Source organism: Sapajus apella, unplaced genomic scaffold (genome assembly GCF_009761245.1).
Source record: "Sapajus apella isolate SASKATOON/1434 unplaced genomic scaffold, GSC_monkey_1.0 scaffold36, whole genome shotgun sequence".
Lineage (NCBI taxonomy): Eukaryota > Metazoa > Chordata > Mammalia > Primates > Cebidae > Sapajus > Sapajus apella.
Genome location: NW_022436976.1, coordinates 309,569 through 329,134, shown reverse-complemented (window position 1 = coordinate 329,134; position 19,566 = coordinate 309,569). Strand labels below are relative to the sequence as shown.

Here is a 19,566-nt window from a genome sequence, read left to right as displayed (position 1 = left end):
TGGATGAAGTGAAAAGGAACAACGATTGTACTTGAAAGTAGACCTGAAGTACGTAGAAGAGAAGCAGGCCTAAAGGAATGAACTCACGGCAAACCAAACTTTCCTCCATTTTCCTGCCAAAAACAGTCATTGAACCATTATGGCCATTGATTCATCAGGTGCCCACACTTCACTGGCCTAAGGGATACGGAGATGACAAGAACAGGGTATCTGCTTTGAAATGCTTACAGCTAATGAGGGCCACATGACACACATGTGTGACTGGATACAACACAAGGTGACCAAGCTCCACAGAGGTGTGAGTTACTATGGGAGCACTGAGGAGGCAGCACCTGGTGCTACAGAAGAAAGTGGTCAAGGAAGATTTCACTGAGAGAATCAACTTAGAGTTGAATCTTCTAGGACTCAACTAGGTGCTTGCTAGATTAGGTGATGTAAGGAAAGAGAAGAAAGGAGGACATTTGTGGGAAGGCAAAAGTGTGTGCAGTGGCCAAGAGGCAAAATAAGAGGGACTTGGTCAAGGGAAAGGCATTCATTGGTATGACTATGACTATAACTAATACTGGGTGAATCTGAGAGGTGGTGAACGGGATAGAGAAATTTAAGACACTGATATTTTGGGACCTGTTTAAGAATATGGAGACTGGTAACATAGGAATGGTAAGAGAGAGATTGGGGTTGCTGGCTTAGCTACGTGGGAGTAGAGATCAAGACTGGGAATGATAACCTGATGACCGTGAAGGCAGCAATAGCTACTCTATTCTGAGTGCTTACTCAGTATCCATTTTCAGATGAGAAAACTGAAGCTAAAAAAACGAAATAATTTTACTACAATCACATAATTAGCAAAAGTTGAAGGCAGAGTTCAAAGTCCTTGTTTTACCCCTTTTACAACTTCCCAATATTTAAGAGAAACAATATTTGAATTTAAAGTGTAGAGTTGCCATCTTCATGGTATCAAGTCATCATTCCCAACTAGTTAAACCAGAAACCCGTGTCCTAAGAAGTGTGAAATGTAGGTCCAGATCCACCCAGGAGGATGCCCGAGTTAGAGATGGAGATCAGGGTCAACCCGGAGAGGGTGGTCATTGAAGCTCAACTTGCTGCTCCTCTCTTTTCCCAGAGCCTTCAAAACAAGTGACCCTAGTGAACTAATTAGTAGTATCACCTGCCCAAAACTGGTCACTAATATTACTTTATACCTGGTTAGCCCGTCATGGTATAACTGTACTGCCATATATGTATCTCACTTGATCCTCACAGCAATTCTAATTTAATAAACAAGAAAGCTATCATCCTCACTCTATGGATGAAGTACCCAACATAAGGTGACCACAATAGCAGTGGGTAGTGCCAGGGCAGATCATGGGTCCTCTGACTGCTACTCCTCTCTAGCAAAGGTCTCTTTGCAATGTTTACTTTTACCAGGACTTGCATTTTTTAAAAAGCAGTTACGAACCTCGTCTCAGCTGGGTCCATGGATCTTTAAATTCTGGGTTGGAGAGAAATAGTCGGACTGATGAGAAATGCAGAGCAGTAAATTATGAAAAGCTTGTTGAGGGCAAAGCTCCAAGTCACTCTCTCTTCCCTGAAAGCAGGCATTTTTTGAGCCTGTCATTAATCAAACAATATTCTAATATTATGTTATTTTTTGAAGCTTAAAAAATTATGACAACATCTCTAAAGAATTAGCAGAGATGTTTGCTAATTGAGTTACTTAGTTATACTTTTGTCTACCCACCAAATGTTCTCATTTTCTTTTTTCCTTTTTGGGACACAGGCTGACAGACTCCTTCAACTACAACAAGCTGCAGAATTTTATTTGATGCAGATTGTTGAAATTCATACCTTCGTGGGCATTGCCAGTTTCCATAGCAAGGGAGAGATCAGAGCCCAGCTACACCAAATTAACAGTGATGATGATCGGAAGTTGCTGGTGTCCTATCTGCCTACCACTGTAACAGCTAAAGCAGAAGTCAGCATCTGTTCAGGACTTAAGAAAGGATTTGAGGTACAGTAGAGCATCTTAAGCCTTGGATCACCATCATTTTCCTTTCCCTTATTTGGTAATATAAGGTTTCCTCTGATGAGGGGCAGTCTGTTATAGCATGGTCATAATAGCCTCAACTATGAAAGTAGTGCTGGATTATCTTTCAAGTCAGGAACCATTCCTTATTCACCATTGTACTCCTTGTGCCTAGCAAAGTACCTAGCATACATTAGTTGCTTAATAAATGCTTGTTGACAGAATGAGCAAATCAGTGAATACAGTGGCCAAGACTAGGGGACCTAAACAACATCTGGGCATTTTCTAAACTGTTCTAGCCATTCTGGGACTGTCTCAGCTGTGGCCATGTTTACCCCTAGATTTTCTTGTGGAAATCGGCATGTCTGGCTTCTGTCGATAGTCATTCTAGACTTTAAGAATATCAGAACAAATTAAGGCCAGAGGTATGTTTCAGGAATGACAGAGTTTATCTAAACCAACACAAGTTTGAATTCAGTATCTGGGATGCTTATCTGATAGCAAACAAGACACATCAGCTATGGTTGTTGCTGCCTGTCGTCTAAACGTTGGCTATCTATTGAAATCACCTGGGAATTTAAAAATATACTAATGCGTGAGTCTCACCCCAAGAGATTCTGATTTAATTGATCTGGGATGTGACCTGACTGTTAAAATTTTTTAAGTCTCCCCATCCAATTCTAACGTGTAGCCAAGACTGAGAACCACTGCCCTAGGCCCTCTTATTGGTCAAACAATAGTGTATACCATAGCCTCTATGATGGATACAACTCTAAACTATGGGGACATCTTGATGATTCAAGTAGGAAAATTCCCTGCTCACAAGCAAACTGGCAGTAGAATGTAGGGTGACAAGTGCTGTGATAGGGTGAGGTAAAGCCTGAGTGGGAATGGGCATATAGCGTAGGGAGCTACGACAGGAATTTGCATTAGAGCGAATTCTTCTGCTCAGTAAAACAATTTGAACTACATTTCCTTCCAAATGACTAATTCTCTATGTTTAGGTGGTTGAAAAGCTGAATGGAAAAACTTATGGCTCTGTGATGATATTAGTGACCAGTGGAGATGATAAGCTTATTGGCAATTGCATACCCACTGTGCTCAGCAGTGGTTCAACAATTCACTCCATTGCCCTGGGTTCATCTGCAGTCCCAAATCTGGAGGAATTATCACATCTTACAGGTAATAAACTTCTATAAACGTATCTTTTAGAGAATTTCCTTTTAACTTGAATATCCAAGACACAACCATGAAACTCATTGTAAGTTTCACGGTTGTGTCTTGGATATTCAGTTTTTTGCACACACACACATTTTGCTTTTTAAACACACATACACACATATTGCTAAAATCTGTCAAAATTTTGCTGATTTTCTTTTTTACATTTTCCCTAAAGGTCCTAATTATATACATCCAAAAAATAATATTATATAATTCTGTGTTAAGCCAGTCTGAACATGCATAATCATGCAGCTAAAATGAATGTTTAAGAGTAAATGCTCTGTGGCTGGGTGTGGTGTCTCACACCTGTAATTCCAGCACTTTGGAAGGTTGAGGTGGGCAGATCACTTGAAGTCACGAGTTTGAGACCAGCCTGACCAAAATGGTGAAACCCCGCTTCTACTGAAAATACAAAAATTTGCTGAGGATGGTGGCAGGCTCCTATAATCCCAGCTACTAGGGAGGCTGAGTCAGGAGAATCACTAGATCCCAGGAGGCAGAGGTTGCAGTGAGCTGAGATTGCACTACTACACTACAGCCTGGGAGACAGAGTGAGACTCCATCTCTAAAAAGAAAAAAGATTAAATGCACTAACTTCTAAAATGGGAACACACACAGTGTTTTAAGATACATGTCTTTTTATACTAAATGAGGCACAGAATAATTTTATCTTATATTCCTTATTCAATAAAAAATGGGCATGCTGATTTGACAACTGAAAGCTTTTACTGAATTATCTTTAAAAGCAATGTTTTCACAATATAAATGTAAACATATAGAAATGTAAATAGTAATTAACCAAATTATCTAAAAAATTACCTTAATCTTAAGACTATTTAATAAATGTTTATTGAGTTCTTATGTACTGTGCATAAGTTCTATGGCCTGGCAATACAGCCATGAATAGAAGAGCTGAAACCACTCACCTAGGGCCACTTACCATGTGGTTGTACAGAATGTTAGGCAAAGCAAGTCAAGCACAGCTCCCATTTCCCCAAAACACTGTAATGTAAAGAAAGTTTGTTGGAAAAGGCCTAACATTTTATTTTTGTTTTATTTTACCCATTTTAATAGTTAACATCCCTACCATGTATTTCAGGAGGTTTAAAGTTCTTCGTTCCAGATACATCAAACTCCAATAGCATGACCGACGCTTTTAGTAGAATTTCCTCTGGAACTGGAGACATTTTCCAGCAACGTATTCAGGTCAGAATTTTCTCCATGTTATATTTCCTGGTGGGGAATGGGAAGAGAGAAGGAAACAAAGGAAATCAACAAATTGTGCTACCTGCTTCATTAGCCTTACTTGAATATGTAACGGCCTGTGTATGGAAGACTTTTAAAAGGCTGCTTGACATCACCAGGGCCAGACTTTCAGCCCTAGGAGCCATTTTCCACAATCACCACCTCAGCTTTTCAAAGTCTGTGAGTGGAGCTTGCTCCTTCCTTGTGGCTCAAAGTGCAGGTTGGGGTGTGGTGGAGGCAAGGTGCAGAAGAAAACTAAGAAACTGTGAATTTAGTTTTAGTGTCATAGTGACTTTCCATCAATCAGAATTCATCTTTTTTTTTTTTTTTTTTTTGAGACGGAGTTTCACTTTTGTTACCCAGGCTGGAGTGCAATGGCGCGATCTCTGGTCACCGCAACCTCCGTGTCCTGGGTTCAAGCAATTCTCCTGCCTCAGCCTCCTGAGTAGCTGGGACTACAGGTGTGCGCCACCATGCCCAGCTAATTTTCGTATTTTTAGTAGAGACAGAGTTTCACCATGTTGACCAGGATGGTCTCGATCTCTTGACCTCATGATCCACCCGTCTCAGCCTCCCAAAGTGCTGGGATTCAGAATTCATCTAATTTTTGCTTCTTCAACATCTTTTAAGCTCTTCCTTGTATAAGAGGTATCAACTATTTCATTAAATTCTAACTACCACAAATATCCAAATATCTCTTTGACTACCACAGCTTACATAATTTTGCTCATAAAAGCTTCCTCTAATTAAGTCATTTTTAAAGGGCCATTTTTTTCTAAGTACTTTAAAGATAATTTGGACATAAGTGAATAATGCTTTGAATAAAATTTCATCTATAGTTTCCTGACAGATGGCAAGTGTAACTGCCAAGTTAATGGCTTGATGTGACCAATGCAGCCTGTCAATTCTTGCTGGGAAATATTTAACATGATGATTATATTTACACAGTGAAGGCAATAACCTCAATTTCACAATAAAAAGTAAAAATGTGAATTTCAGATGACAACATTTAGTACAGATTAGGCTACAATTGACTCTTCTGATAATGCTCAATCTTTATGCCCTATGACTTCCTCTTCAATAATATGGAATAAATACAAATGTTTAAAAAGTAAAAAACAAATTTAACAAAACATTACTCATATGGGATCAAATTATCATTATCATTCCCAAACTGGTCCCCCTCCCCTGAAGCTGTTGGAGTCATTAGCCCCACTGACTATAGTAAAGAGATGGGAACTATATGTAAATCCCCTTCAACAGCCCAGGGCCCAGCACAGCATGTGGCACAGCAGTCAGCAATCCATAAATATTTATTAAATTGATTTGAACAAACAATCCACAATGTCTTTGCTGTTACCCACCAATATAATTTTACATGCTTTGCATGTTTGAGCAATTTAATGAAGCATTACTAATGTGTTTATTTAATAAATGCAAATTTTCAAAGTTATTTACAGACTTGTATCCATTGCAAATACATAGTGATTAAATGCAGGGGCTCTGGTGTCAGGCCCACTGGGTTTTATCACGTTCTGATTCCTTGCTATGTGACATCGGCAAATTACTTCTCTAAGACTACTCTTCTCATCTGCAAAATGTGGATAACAATAGTATTTATCACAGAGGAGTTACATAAGGCTCGAGTAAGATTGTGAAGCCTTTAGCACAGTGCCAGGCATATGCTTGCACTCTGTACATGTTACACATGCATGTGCACACACATGGCTTATTGTGAATGACTAAATAATTTTTTTTTTTGAGACGGACTCTTACTCTGTCACCCAGGCTAGCATGCAGTGGTACTATCTTGGCTCACTGCAACCTTCACCTCCCTGGTTCAAGCAATTCCCCTGCCTTGGCCTTCCAAGGACCTGAGATTACAGGTACATGCCACCATGCCTGGCTAATTTTTTTGTATTTTTAGTAGAGACGGAGTTTCACCATGTTGACCATACTGGTCTCGAACTCCTGACCTCAGGTGATCAGCCCACCTCAGCCTTCCAAGGTGCTAGGATTACAGGCATGAGCCACTGCGCCTAGCCTAAATAATTTTTTAATGTAATAAAACTGTGCCAAAACCCAAGATTTTATTTCTTATCGAAATGTGTAAAAGGATCTGGACAGATTATATATAAATTAATAAAATTTGAGCATATTCACAAATGAAAATTTTAAAAAGCTTGTTATTATAATTGCTGATCTGAGGCCAATGTTGGTTTGGATGAGAGATAATATGAGGACATCTAAAATCTCTTAACAAAGAATAATGAAATGATACTTGCATTAACTACCACAAAATATTTTATACCTACTGTACTTAAATAACATGCAATATTTTGCTTTGCAAAGTATTTTTACATGAAAAATTATGAATAACTATAGTACCTGTCAGAATTAAATTATTTTTATTTTTACCAATTCATTGTTGTTTGTTATAAGTGAAAAAGAAGGAACGATTATGCATACACCAGAAACTCTCATATATATCATCTCTTTAACAGCTTGAAAGTACAGGTGAAAATGTTAAACCTCATCATCAATTGAAAAACACTGTGACTATGGATAACAGTGTGGGCAATGACACTGTTTTTCTAGTTACGTGGCAGACCAGCGGTCCTCCTGAGATTATATTATTTGATCCTGATGGAAGAAAATACTACACAAATAATTTTATCACCAATCTAACTTTTCAGACAGCTAGTCTTTGGATTCCAGGAACAGCTAAGGTAGGTGTTGTGAGCTTCTTCCTAAGAAGAACCTTCAGCCAAGTTTGTGATTTTCAGTTGAATCACAATTAAATACATTGTGTAAAGAAAATCTTGTTTTAATATATCAAAAGTTTACTTTAAACTTATGAGGCCATTTTGTGAATATTAAAAGCTTAAGAGGGATAACTAAGGTATATTTCCAATTTTAAATATTAGATACCATGTATTTCAACACTGGAAATTAGTATTTCTACTAGTATTACGATTATTTTTTTTCTAGTCTACATCTTTCTTTACATAATCCACATAAACCACTTTTCTTTTTTTGAGACAGAGTTTAGTTCTTGTTGCCCAGGCTAGAGTGCAATGGTGTAATCTTGGCTCACCGCAACCTCCACTTCCCAAGTTCAAGCGATTCTCCTGCCTTGGCCTCCCTAGCAGCTGGGATTACAGGCATGCGCCACCAAGCCCAGCTAATTTTGTATATTTTTTTTAGTAGAGACAGGGTTTCTTCATGTTGGTCAGGCTGGTCTCGAACTCCCAACCTCAGATGATCCACTTGCCTCAGCCTCCCAAAGTGCTGGGATTACAGGCATGAGCCACCACATCCAGCCATAAACACACTTTTCTAAATGCTTACCAAAAAACCTTTATTTATAATTTATAATATGAATACACGCAATGCATATGATTTTTAGCGTCTACTGGGTGTGCTGGGTCTTGTCCTAGGTACTTTACAATAAAATGCCATTGTAAGAGTATAAACGGGGTACTATCAGAACATACAAGAAGGTGGGAGGAAGAATGCTTCCTGGTAGTGAAGACATCAAAATGGAAACATAAGGAATAATGGGGCCAGAGGTGGGTATGATATTCTAGGCAGAGGAAACAGCACATAGACTCAGATAAAAAGACTATGGCTGTTCACAGAACTAGAGTAGGTCAATAGAGTAGGGTAATCCATAAGGTAGGGATGTAGACGAAGGAAGGAGAGAGGAGTAGTGAGGCTAGACAGATAAACGGGAGCTGTATTAGCAAGGGCTTTGCACAACGGTAAAGGGAACAGGGGCTTGAATCCTGAAAGTGAAAGGGAACTGTTAATGGTTCTAATCAGAGTTGTAAGTTGATCAGATTCACTCTTGCATTGCCTGAATTCTGAGTCTCCTCACATGCTGCCCCATCCCTTTTTTTTTTTTTTTTTTTTTTTTCTTTGAGATGAAGTCTTGCTCTCGCCCAGGCTGGAGTGCAGTGGCACGATCTCAGCTCACTGCAACCTCCACCTCCCAGGTTCAAGCGATTCTTCTGCGTCAGCCTCCCGAGTAGCTGGGACTACAGGCACTTGACACCATGCCTGGCTCATTTTTGTGTTTTTTGATAGAGATCCAGTTTCACCATGTTGGCCAGGTTGGTCTCAAACTCCTGACCTTAAGTGATCCTCCTGCCTCCTCCCAAAGTGGTAGGATTACAGGCATGAGCCACCACACCCACCACCCTTTTGATGGCCCCTTAACTAGCCTCCTTGATTCTGAACTGCCATCCCTCCAGTCCATTCTTTACCTCTGTCAAAGTGATCTTTCTGAAGCACACATCAGCCTGTCTCTTGTTCAAAAACTCCTTGGTGGTTTCAGAATAAAATCCAAGTGGTAACTCTTACATACCAGGCCCTTTACATTTTGGCTTCTATCCAAGCCTCTCTCTTAACTTCTTTGATGCTCTGCTCCTATTAAACTTTTCTTCAAATTCATCATGTTCTTTTCACACCTGTGCATAAAGGCCAGGGACACTTTACCTACTTCTTTCTCCCCTTGCCTGACCTCTTGGTCTGGATTAGATGCCCTGTATCAACACATTTATTACACTCAGAGAACTTTTTGATGTGGAGGTTCCTGCTATGCATCTGTCACTAATGTTATGATTCCATAAAAAGAACAGATAGTGCTAGAATCATGACTTACTGAAAAATAGTAAAGCTCTTGAATCCCAATGAAGAAATGGCTAGGGTCTGGTGCATCTTAACTCTCCACCCTGAGTTACACTTCACCCCCTCGCTTTTCTGTTCTTCCTTCTGCTTTGTTGTATTTCTCTTGTTATTTCTGGGGGTTTGAGAAGTAGCAGCAGCAGAAGTCAGGAATAAGCAATATCAAAAGGACAAATTTCTGCTATATTGTTATTTTAGTCTTTTTCTTTCAGATTGTCTGTTGTAGGTTTTTCCCAGGCAGACAGGCAAGAGTGGTGTTTAGCAGTATTTCTATAAATTATTCTTAGTAGTATTTCTATAAATTACTCAACTTAGATATTGTGTAATCCTGGCCTATTAAAAATAGTAGATCCTATTCTTGCTCCCTAATAGGGTACGTGTTTTTTGTTGCTTGAGATTTCTGAGTGTGGAGTTTTGTGGGAAATGGAGTTAAAAAAGGATATTGTTGCCTTTTTAGTCCACGGTGTCCACATAAATTGCAATGGTCCACTTAATTTGATGTAATTTTCTCAGTTTTAAAATGAAAAACACTTACACTCCTGTTTGGGGAAAGGGCTCAAATTAATATCTGTAAAGTACTTTGAAGCTGGAGACTGTTGTTACTTTCTAAAAATGGGGATCAAGATGTGTCCTCCCTCACTCCAAATAAATCCAAGGTGTAATTCCCTAAGGAATTACCTAGCAATAAAGGTGACTTATGCTATGAAAGCCATGGAAATATGAATTTATTCATCCCTTAGCCAGTGCTACTTTTCCTGACATTTTTTGTAGTATTTTAAAAAGTGCATCATCAATAAAACCAGAGCAAAATTCTCCAAAAGCTTAGGTGTATGCTTTAGAAATAGGGTTGATTTTCTTTCACCCTTTCCAAAATAATAAGACTTGTTTTGCAGGCTGGGCGCTGGACTTACACACTGAACAATACCCATCATTCTCTGCAAGCCCTGAAAGTGACAGTGAGCTCTCGTGCCTCCAGCTCAGCTGTGCCCCCAGTTACTGTGGATGCCTTTGTGGAAAGAGACAGCCTCCATTTTCCCCATCCTGTGATGATTTATGCCAATGTGAGAAAGGGATTTTATCCCATTCTTAATGCCACTGTTACTGCCACAGTTGAGCCAGAGACTGGAGATCCTGTTACGCTGAGACTTCTTGATGATGGAGCAGGTAACAAGGAATGTCATGACATTTTATCATGTTCTCAACAGCTGCTATGATATGATGTGGTAGTATCAATATTAAGCTTATCTGTAAGATTCCTTCAGTTCAATTATCTTTCTTAATCTTACAATATTCTAAAATTCTTATAGAATTACTGATATCCTGAATAGCTACAGGGTGACATGGAAAAAGACAGTCCTCATGAGGCTCCTTGTAGTGTCTGTGTTTGAGCAAAGGGTGGGAAGCTGGACACCTTAGTCCTGGCTTCCACTTGATGAGGTCATACAGGAACAGGCTTCTATGTCCTTATGACATACTTATTTTCCTCTAAGAGTCACCAGCTTTACTATTCACTGAAGTAATCAGATTGGACTGTTAAAATAGCAAATGAAAATCAGAAGCGAGGTGCAGTGACAGCAAGCCCACTTTTTCCCTTTGGACCCAATTGTGAAGAAAAAACTGGAAAGCGAACTTGTGACCTATAAGTTGACACTAGACCCAAAAGGCTGTGTTGATGAAAGGGCACAGCTCATTTCTAGCACAGTCAATGCGTTTTACATGTGTGATTTGGTCCCAAGAAGACCCAGCCTGCAAGCCTAGTGGAATCAGAATATAGAAAAGCTCTCATTCTGCACATACAGTGTTCAGAGCCTTTTATACATTATACATAACAGACAGTACAGCATCCAGCCAGGTAAATAGCAGCATTTGGGCTCTTTTAAAAATAAATTCCTTTGTTGTTCCATCTTCCTATTTGGTTATTTTCCTAAATTACACTCTCAGAATGGCAGTAGGCCTGCCTCTGTTGGCAGCCCGAAGTATTTGATCTACTAACAAAATTATATTCTTTTGCCCTTTTTTTTCAAAGTTAATCTTTTTTCAAGAGTCTTATGTTTGGCAGCCCATTAGTATCTTGCCATGGCAATCACGTATGATGTGCAGGAAAACAAAAGTTCATTCAAAGGGTTTTGGTTCAAGTCCACCTCAGGGGGATACCAGAGAAGTCTTCTTGTTTTGCTTGATGGATTGGATCCAAATGAACTTCTCATGCTCTGATTGCTTATCCATGGCTTTCATTTTTTGTTTATGGTCCAAAAATGCACTTTTGCAGAATGTTTCTCCCTTGCCCCAGCCTGTGGGCTGGCCTGGAGAACAGATCCTACTCTCCTAGGGAAAATCGTCTGAAACAGCTCAATAGGTTTTTATATTATTCCCTGGAACTAATTTATTTGTTTGATATCTAAATGTATACCCTAAAAAAAGAAACAATAAAAAATACTGCTCAGGCATCAAAATGTAAATTGTTCCCTCTCCAATCAATGCTTAACATAACCTGTACTTAGTTGTTTAATGCTATTTTTATAATGGAAGCAATATTTAACTGCTCAGTAAATGAGCTATAATAAAATGTATACCTCTGAAATGATTTACAATTAAAAATGTACCTTTTTATGCATATTCTAAAATAATCATCACAAAAACTCTGCAAGATAAGTTATTTCCATTTTATAGATGAGAAAACTGAGGCTCAGAGACATGAAACCTCATAGTTACTAAGTGACAGATGCAGGCCTTCAAACCAATTCCTCTGTCTCCCAAGTCAAGGTTCTTTTTCCATTTCTGTCTTCCTCAGTGATTAAAAGAGGTGGCAGTGGTGACTTTAATATGGAGAGGTTTTCCTTTGTAATTTCTCAACAAAGACAAACCTTATTAATCATTCAACCACTAAATATCAACATTTGATTTCTTACAACAGACAAAAAAAAATTCTAAATCTACCTTGATAATAAAATGTTTAGCACTTCTGATTTGATTTAAATATACTCCTACTTTTCTTATGTTAAGGAGCCCTACCTTTGCAGTGGGGAAGAGGGAGATTCTGGGGACACTTTAGCAATGATACACTGCTGGTGGGCAGGGCTGTGTCTGTGGTACGAGAACTGCATTGACCTCTAGGATAGAGGACAAGCTGCTCGCCCAATTGGCCACCTGCAATTGAATAGCGACTGTGATCTGTACTTGGGCTAAGCTGGACTTCCCTCTGCTGCCCTGGGGTCTAAGTCTTCCTGCCATTGAGTCATGAAGTTGGCTTGAAATTGAACTGCTCTCTGAAGATCAATGCAAGAGGAAGAAAGTACAGCACTGGCTAACCTTTCAGAAGGCCCCCTGAAGCAAGGCACAGTGGACGCAACAAAATTCTGTCAAACTCCAGGTCATCAAGCCTCCTAGAATCTAGAAAAACAGTTCCAAATACCCTCTAATGAGGAAATTAAGTAATGTCACACTATTTTATAAACTATCAAAGTTTTTATTCATTAAAGGTCCTTAATCAAGTGACTTCAAGACATTCATATAACCCTTGGGACTGTATGAAAATATGCATATGTGCATATATATTTATTTCCTAGAGACAAAATAGCTTTTATTAATATCTCAAAAGGGTCTATGACTACAAGCAACCCTAAGAATGTGCTTGATTCCTAGAAAAAAAATGGTATTATTTTCAATGATAAGAACAAGAATGTTAAAGGTGATTATTAAATGTTTTATTAGCATGGTACAAACTCATTCACCCTCAGAAAATCATTTTTCTGAGATAAGAAATTTTAGGGAGAAATTATGGACCCACTGGGTTTTTCATCACCTGAGAATATAAAAAGTAGGTAAGAGCATGATAATATATCTTACACAGAAAGAATAAGGAGAGTAAATCTCATTTTAATGACTTAAGTATTAGTAATCTACTATGATAACAAATGTTGACATTGTTTTTTTATATATACAGGTGCTGATGTTATAAAAAATGATGGAATTTACTCGAGGTATTTTTTCTCCTTCGCTGTAAATGGTAGATATAGCTTGAAAGTGCATGCCAATCATTCTCCCAGCATAACCATCCTAGCCCACTCTAATCCAGGGAGTCGTGCTATGTATGTACCAGGTTACACAGCAAATGGTAAGAACCATTAGCACTGTTATTTTAGTAACATCATTTCATGTACATACCTCTGACGGGTGTATGTACATACTGGGGTGGCAGGGAGTAAAAGAGAATTTCAAAACTCTTTATGCTTAAGTCCATATGTAATTTGTGGACTGCTTCTTCAATCCTCACTGATTCATGGCAGTAACAGGAAGGCAATAGGTAATGCCCACAGATTATACCTACCTTCATTTTAGTCATTATGTTGACCTTTTTCTTGTTTCATCAGAATTACTAATAGATAAAGAGATTTATTGGGTTTTCTCAGTTTCTGCTTCTGTGTTTATTCTATAGAGGTTTAGGCAAAAGAAAGAGGCAAAAAGTTATTAACAGTTGAAAGAAGGGGGCCAACAGCCGAAACAGTCCAACAAGAAATGAGTTCCTAGATAAATATGAGCTTGGATGTTACAGACAACTAAGTGATTCCTGAAGATATTCTGTTTTCCTTCAAGATAAAAGTGAAAAATAAATGGAAGATACATATCTTCTTAACACCATTATAACAGTTCCTGATAGGAAGGAGTGTTTAAAAGTATAATAGACAAACAGAAATATATTATGCTATAGTCTTTAAAAACAACCTCAAAAAAGACTTCTAAGCATTTTTATTTCAAAATTTGCAGATTCTTTATAAATATTATTCTTGTATTTTTGAAGTTACAACTAATCGTTTAGACTATTCCATAACATGATTCTATTTTTCAGTCTTTATTCTTCCTGACCTCACCAGTATCTGACACAGCCAATTGATCTCTCCTTTGCCATTTCCTGGTTTCTGTGATAGCTCACTCTTCCTATTACCTCTTATTTTCTGGAATTTTTATCAGGCTTTTTTTTTTCCAGCTCCTTTTTTTCTACCAGGCCTCTAAATGTTGGCAATTCTCAGAGCTCAGTCTGAACCTTCTTACTCTACCGTCTGGAGTCACATTGCCTGGTTTTGAAACCCAGCTCCTCCATTTACTAGCTGTGTGACTTTGGGCAAGTGACTTAGCTTCTGTGTGTCTCAGTTTCATCGTCTAAAAAAATAGGGACAATAATTGTACCCTTCTCATAGCCTTGCTGGGAAAATTAAATATTTGATTTATGTAAGGCCTTAGAAAAGTGCATGGCACATAGTAGGTGCTCAATAAATATTACTTATCATTACAGTAAAAATTATTTTAGTTAATCTCATTAATCCATATGCCTTCAATAACATCTATTTGTGTATAACCTCCAAATTCATAACTTTAAAATTATTAAATTTTGCTAAAATTTGTTTTTTAAGCTTAAAATCCATATCTAAATGGCTCATTAACATCTTGAATTAGATGTTTTACAGGAATCACAAACCTTGTAATTTAATTTTTGGTCTTTTTCTCCTTAGCCTGCTTCTCCTCCCAGCTTGCCTATTTTAGAAACCGGGACGCTTTCTTTTTCTTTTAAACCATTTTTCTCTTATTCACCATTCTATATTCATACCCATTACCAGCTTTTGCTTGACATCTTCAGAACACATCTTGAACTGCATCTTTCTTGCTCTGCCCTCCATGCCATCTCCCATCCCAAGCTGCTCTCATCTGGACTGTTGACTGGCTAAGTGGCCACCTCATTGCTTGCTGTGCTTTAATTCATTCTACACCAAGCAGCCAGAGTGTCCTATTAGAAAGCAAATATAATTTTGTCACTCCCCTGCTTCCCTACAGCATGTAACATTGAAATCTAAAGCCACTACATTGGCCCATGAGGTCCTGCGTAAACTTCTCTCCTGCCTCATACCAAATGACTCTCTTCGTTTTTTTTAAATTTAGCTTTTTTTTTTTTTTGAGATGAAGTCTCCCTCTGTCAACAGGCTGAGTGCAGTGGTGTAATCTTGGCTGGCTGCAAACTCTGCCTCCCGGGTTCAAGTGATTCTCCTGCCTCAGTTTCCCAAGTAGCTGGGACTACAGGAGCACACCACCATGTCCAGCTAATTTTTGTATTTTTAGTAGAGACAGGATTTCACCATGTTGACCAGGATGGTCTTGATCTCTTGACCTCAAGTAATCTACCTGCCTCAACCTCCCGAAGTTAATTTAGCTTTTGTAACTTGAAATCTCCTTTCACCTCAGGGTTTGCTGTTCCCTCTGCCTGGAATGCTCTTCCCAACCCTTCTCTACCTGGCCAATTACTACTCAATCTTTAGGAAACCTTTCAATGTTACTTCCTTGATACCATTCTAAATTATAGACCATGTTATTTTCTTTCCTAGCCTCCTGCCTTCTTTCCTTCTTACACTTATCATACTTTGTAAATATATGTTTATTAATATGATTAACATGACTATAAATTCCATGAGGGATACTGTTTTGTCTGTAATTATTGGCACAGCATATACTCTCAATAAATATTTACCGAGGCCAGGCATGGTGGCTCATGCCTGTAATCTAGCACTTTGGGAGGCCGAGGCGGGTGGGTCACCTGAGGTCAGGAGTTCAACACCAGCCTGACCAATATGGTGAAACCCTGTCTCTATTAAAAACACAAAAATTAGCCAGGTGTGGTGATAGGTGCCTGTAATCCCAGCTACTTGGGAGGCTGAGGCAGGAGAATTGCTTGAACCCAAGAGGGGAAGGTTCCAGTGAGCCAAGATTACACCACTGCACTCAGGCCTGAATGGCAGAGTGAGACTCTGTCTCAAAAAAAAAAAAAAAATTAAATTAATTAATATTTACTGAATAAATGGATGAATTAGTGGACAAAGAATTGTACAAATACACTCAGTTAATCTAAAGATGTAGTAAAAGAAAAAAAAGTTCAACAAAGGCTCATTGTGTCAAGAAAAAGCTGTTCAGGAGCTTTATAATTTGTTGTTTTGCCTATTTTTCTCTTTTGTGTCGCAGGTAACATTCAGATGAATGCGCCAAGGAAACCAGTAGGCAGAAATGAGGAGGAGCAAAAGTGGGGCTTTAGCCGAGTCAGCTCAGGGGGCTCCTTTTCAGTGCTGGGAGTTCCAGCTGGCCTCCACCCTGACGTGTTTCCACCAAGCAAAATTATTGACCTGGAAGCTGTAAAAGTAGAAGAGAAGGTAACTTTATCTTGGACAGCACCTGGAGAAGACTTTGATCAGGGCCAGGGTAGGTTTGCTCATTTCAGTACCTATTTTTCCATAAGACAGCATTTCTAATAACTAGTTAGTTGAGTGAAAATAACTTTGGGGGTTTAGAACTGAAAAAGGTACAGAGGATTGTTGTGAAAAGCCCTGAGTTGCTGATAAAGCTTTAAATCCTGGAGTCCCAGAAGGACAGTATTTAGGCTACCCCTGTACTGAGGAGGCCCTGGAAAACTCGCTGATACTAATCATTCAGAAACCTTGTCTAGAAGCATAAACACTATGTGCTTGTGTGTGTCTGTTCAGCAGAAATGGGTTCTGCACTACAGAGCATGTGCTTCCCAATACTGGAGGTGATTCATTTTCTGAAAGTTAGGTAGTGAATATTTATTCATATATTTATCAGTAGGCTTTGGGGAGTTTTTTTCATAACTCATGCAAATCTTGGTGCATTTTTGTTTCCTACTTCAGGCCATTATTTTTGTTAGGAAGGCCAGGACCAGTCCCCTGATTAAGGGGATTCTTATCCTTGCTTGGATAAACATTGACAAAGTACCTTCTTCTACTTTCCCTTGTCTAAGGCTTATGTTAACTTTAAGGCTTCCACCTCCATCATCTTTTTCCAGATTTTTTTACCCAGTTTTCACACCATTTATTGAGACACTTTTATTTTTCTGCCATTAACTTGAATTCCACCTTTATCATGTACTAAACTTCTGAATGTGTTTTGGCCTATGGTTTGATATGTCTACTCATGCGTCAGTAAGTACCACGGCATTTTAATGATTGAGATATTATAGCATTTGTATATCTGGTAGGGTTAGTCCTTCCACACTGCTATTTTTCAGGCTTTATATGCTCATTTTTGATTGCTTAATTTCCATATGAACTTACAATAAACTTGACTAAGTAAAGCAGAAACGAGGCATTTTAAGTAGAATCACATAACATTTACAAAATGACTTGGGAAAAAAATAACATCTTATATGTTGAATCTTGCTTTTCAAAAAAAAAAAAATAAGTCCTTGGGTTTTAGTATGAGTTTTTGTGTAGTGATTTAAAGTTTTGCTTGTATTCATGTTTCTTGTTATGTTTATTCCTAAATATGTTGACTTTTTATTGCTGTTTTCATGAGTAATTTCTAACAAAGTAGAAGATATACTCAAGCTGACTTGTTTCCTGTTTATATTTTTAATTTCAGCTACAAGCTATGAAATAAGAATGAGTAACAGTCTACAGAATATCCAAGATGACTTTAACAATGCCATTTTAGTAAATACATCAAAGCTAAATCCTCAGCCCGCTGGCACCAGGGAGATATTTACGTTCTCACCGCAAATTTTCACAAATGGACCTGAACATCGGCCCAATGGAGAAAATGGAAGCCACAGAATTTATGTTGCAATACGAGCAATGGATAGGAACTCTTTAAAGTCTGCTGTATCTAACATTGCCCACGCATCTCTGTTTATTCCCCCCAATTCTTCTCCTGTACCTGCCAGAGATTATCTTATATTGAAAGGAGTTTTAACAGCAATGGGTTTGATAGGAATCATTTGCCTTATTATAGTTGTGACACATTGTACTTTAAACAGGAAAAAGAGAGCAGACAAGAAAGAGAATGGAACAAAATTATTATAAAAAAATACAAAAAAAAAAAATACAAAGTGTCTTCCTTCTTAGGTTTAAGACCCATGGCCTTTGACTACAAAAACATACCAACAAAGTCAAATTAACATCAAAACTGTATTAAAATGCATTGAGTCTCTGTACAATACAGGTAAGATTTTTACATGGTAAATTGGCAAATTCTTTTTCAGGGGAGATTAGAAAACCCTTAGACTTGGCTATGAAAAAATAATAAAAATTATTCTTCAAAGTAATGTCTTTAAGGCAAAGGGAAGGGTAAAGTTGGACCAGTGTGAAAAAAAAAAGTTTATTTTATTGAAGTGGAAAAATAGCCCCAACTAGAGAAAAGGAGGGTAGGTCTGCATTATGACTGCCTATGTGAAACAATCATTTAGTTACTTTGATTAATTTTTATTTTCTCCTTATCTGTGCAGAACAGGTTGCTTGTTTACAACTGGAGATCATGCTGTTTTTTATATATGAAGCACCCATTGTAAAGCTCTTTACCTCTTGCTATTTTGATATATGTATTACAGATGAAATCCCACTGCTAATGCTCAGATATCTTTTTTTCACCATAAGAGGTACCTTTAAAAATATGGCTATTACCCTTTTCTCTTCATATTGGTTTTGTAGCAAAGGTCTATTGGATTTGTTTATAAGTTTCTACTCCCAGCAAAGCAGCTTTTTATTCCCTTGGGTATTATTGGATGATAGCTATAGCCCCTATAATGCCTCAACCAAGGAATAAAAGACATTCTTCTGAGCTTGTTTTAATATATATATATGACCATATAGTTTTACTCAATTTCTACCAAAGAAGAGGAGAGCAGGGAGACAGCCAACCTTTAAAAATGATTAGCTGGCTCTGTTTTTTGGTTAAATAAGAGTCTAGAATCCTTTCTCCATCAAGAGTTACTTACCAAGGGCAGGAGAAGGGGGAAACAGAGGTCACAAGGAAATAAAAAACATCTTTCATCTAATTTTACTACTTCCTCTTATTTTAAAAAATATTACAGAACAATAAAATCATTTGCCTTTTTAATTAAAGATTTTAAAGCTTTATTGAAGAATACATGCAATAATGTAGACCAGATCTAAGTTTTATAACCAGGACCAATTAAGAATAAAAATTAGATTATGTTTTGGGGTGGTGAAGAGGGAAATGTGGAGAATTGGGACAGGAAGAAAGAGACAGCATGAAGCCCTAAGTGAGAGACTCAGAGGAGTCTGAGATAAAGGGAGAAAAACAACCAGCAAATTTCTCTACCCAGGCCGCCTCCTTGTAGTTTATACTGACCCAGTGTCTGGTCTGTTACTTTCTAGGTCTCACAGTGCCTACATTTTCACAGATGGGAACTTCAAGACCCTTGCAGCTCAATCCCTAGTTGGCAGTCAATCCCTCCTCCCTCTATCACTATTACACTTGCTAGCATGGAATTTGCTTCTCTCTAGTTTCTAACTGGGCTAGTGAAACACAGAGATGGATTGTAGTGGGTTTCAAGTTCTCAGATATTTTTCCTCATTTCACAGACAGGAAATTGG

General features: G+C 38.2%; 1 protein-coding gene and 1 long non-coding RNA gene across 4 annotated transcripts in view; one reads left to right on the top strand and one right to left on the bottom strand.

The window, feature by feature from the left end:
* LOC116563733 overlaps positions 1 to 18,951 on the bottom strand; it is a 39,801-nt gene extending 20,850 nt beyond the window's left edge. Inside the window, exons 1-5 of one of the 2 annotated variants that reach the window (XR_004274541.1) lie at positions 18,868 to 18,951; positions 14,655 to 14,960; positions 13,509 to 13,610; positions 4,335 to 4,480; positions 4,188 to 4,249 (exon numbers count right to left, since the gene is read on the bottom strand). This is a non-coding gene — a long non-coding RNA (uncharacterized LOC116563733). Of the gene's footprint in view, positions 1 to 3,794; positions 4,250 to 4,334; positions 4,481 to 13,508; positions 13,611 to 14,654; positions 14,961 to 18,867 lie in introns of those variants that run through there. The other variant, XR_004274540.1, reaches the window with a different exon arrangement.
* Positions 1 to 19,071, top strand: part of CLCA2 (chloride channel accessory 2) — a 32,058-nt gene extending 12,987 nt beyond the window's left edge. The window contains exons 7-14 of one of the 2 annotated variants that reach the window (XM_032296366.1): positions 1,781 to 2,011; positions 3,031 to 3,208; positions 4,347 to 4,453; positions 6,997 to 7,221; positions 10,075 to 10,345; positions 13,125 to 13,295; positions 16,184 to 16,417; positions 17,594 to 19,071. In XM_032296366.1, the coding sequence (XP_032152257.1) occupies positions 1,781 to 2,011; positions 3,031 to 3,208; positions 4,347 to 4,453; positions 6,997 to 7,221; positions 10,075 to 10,345; positions 13,125 to 13,295; positions 16,184 to 16,417; positions 17,594 to 18,033 (1,857 nt within the window). In that variant the 3' untranslated portion in view covers positions 18,034 to 19,071. The remainder of the gene's footprint in view (positions 1 to 1,780; positions 2,012 to 3,030; positions 3,209 to 4,346; positions 4,454 to 6,996; positions 7,222 to 10,074; positions 10,346 to 13,124; positions 13,296 to 16,183; positions 16,418 to 17,593) is intronic. The other variant, XM_032296367.1, reaches the window with a different exon arrangement.
* Positions 19,072 to 19,566: the final 495 nt, after the last annotated feature.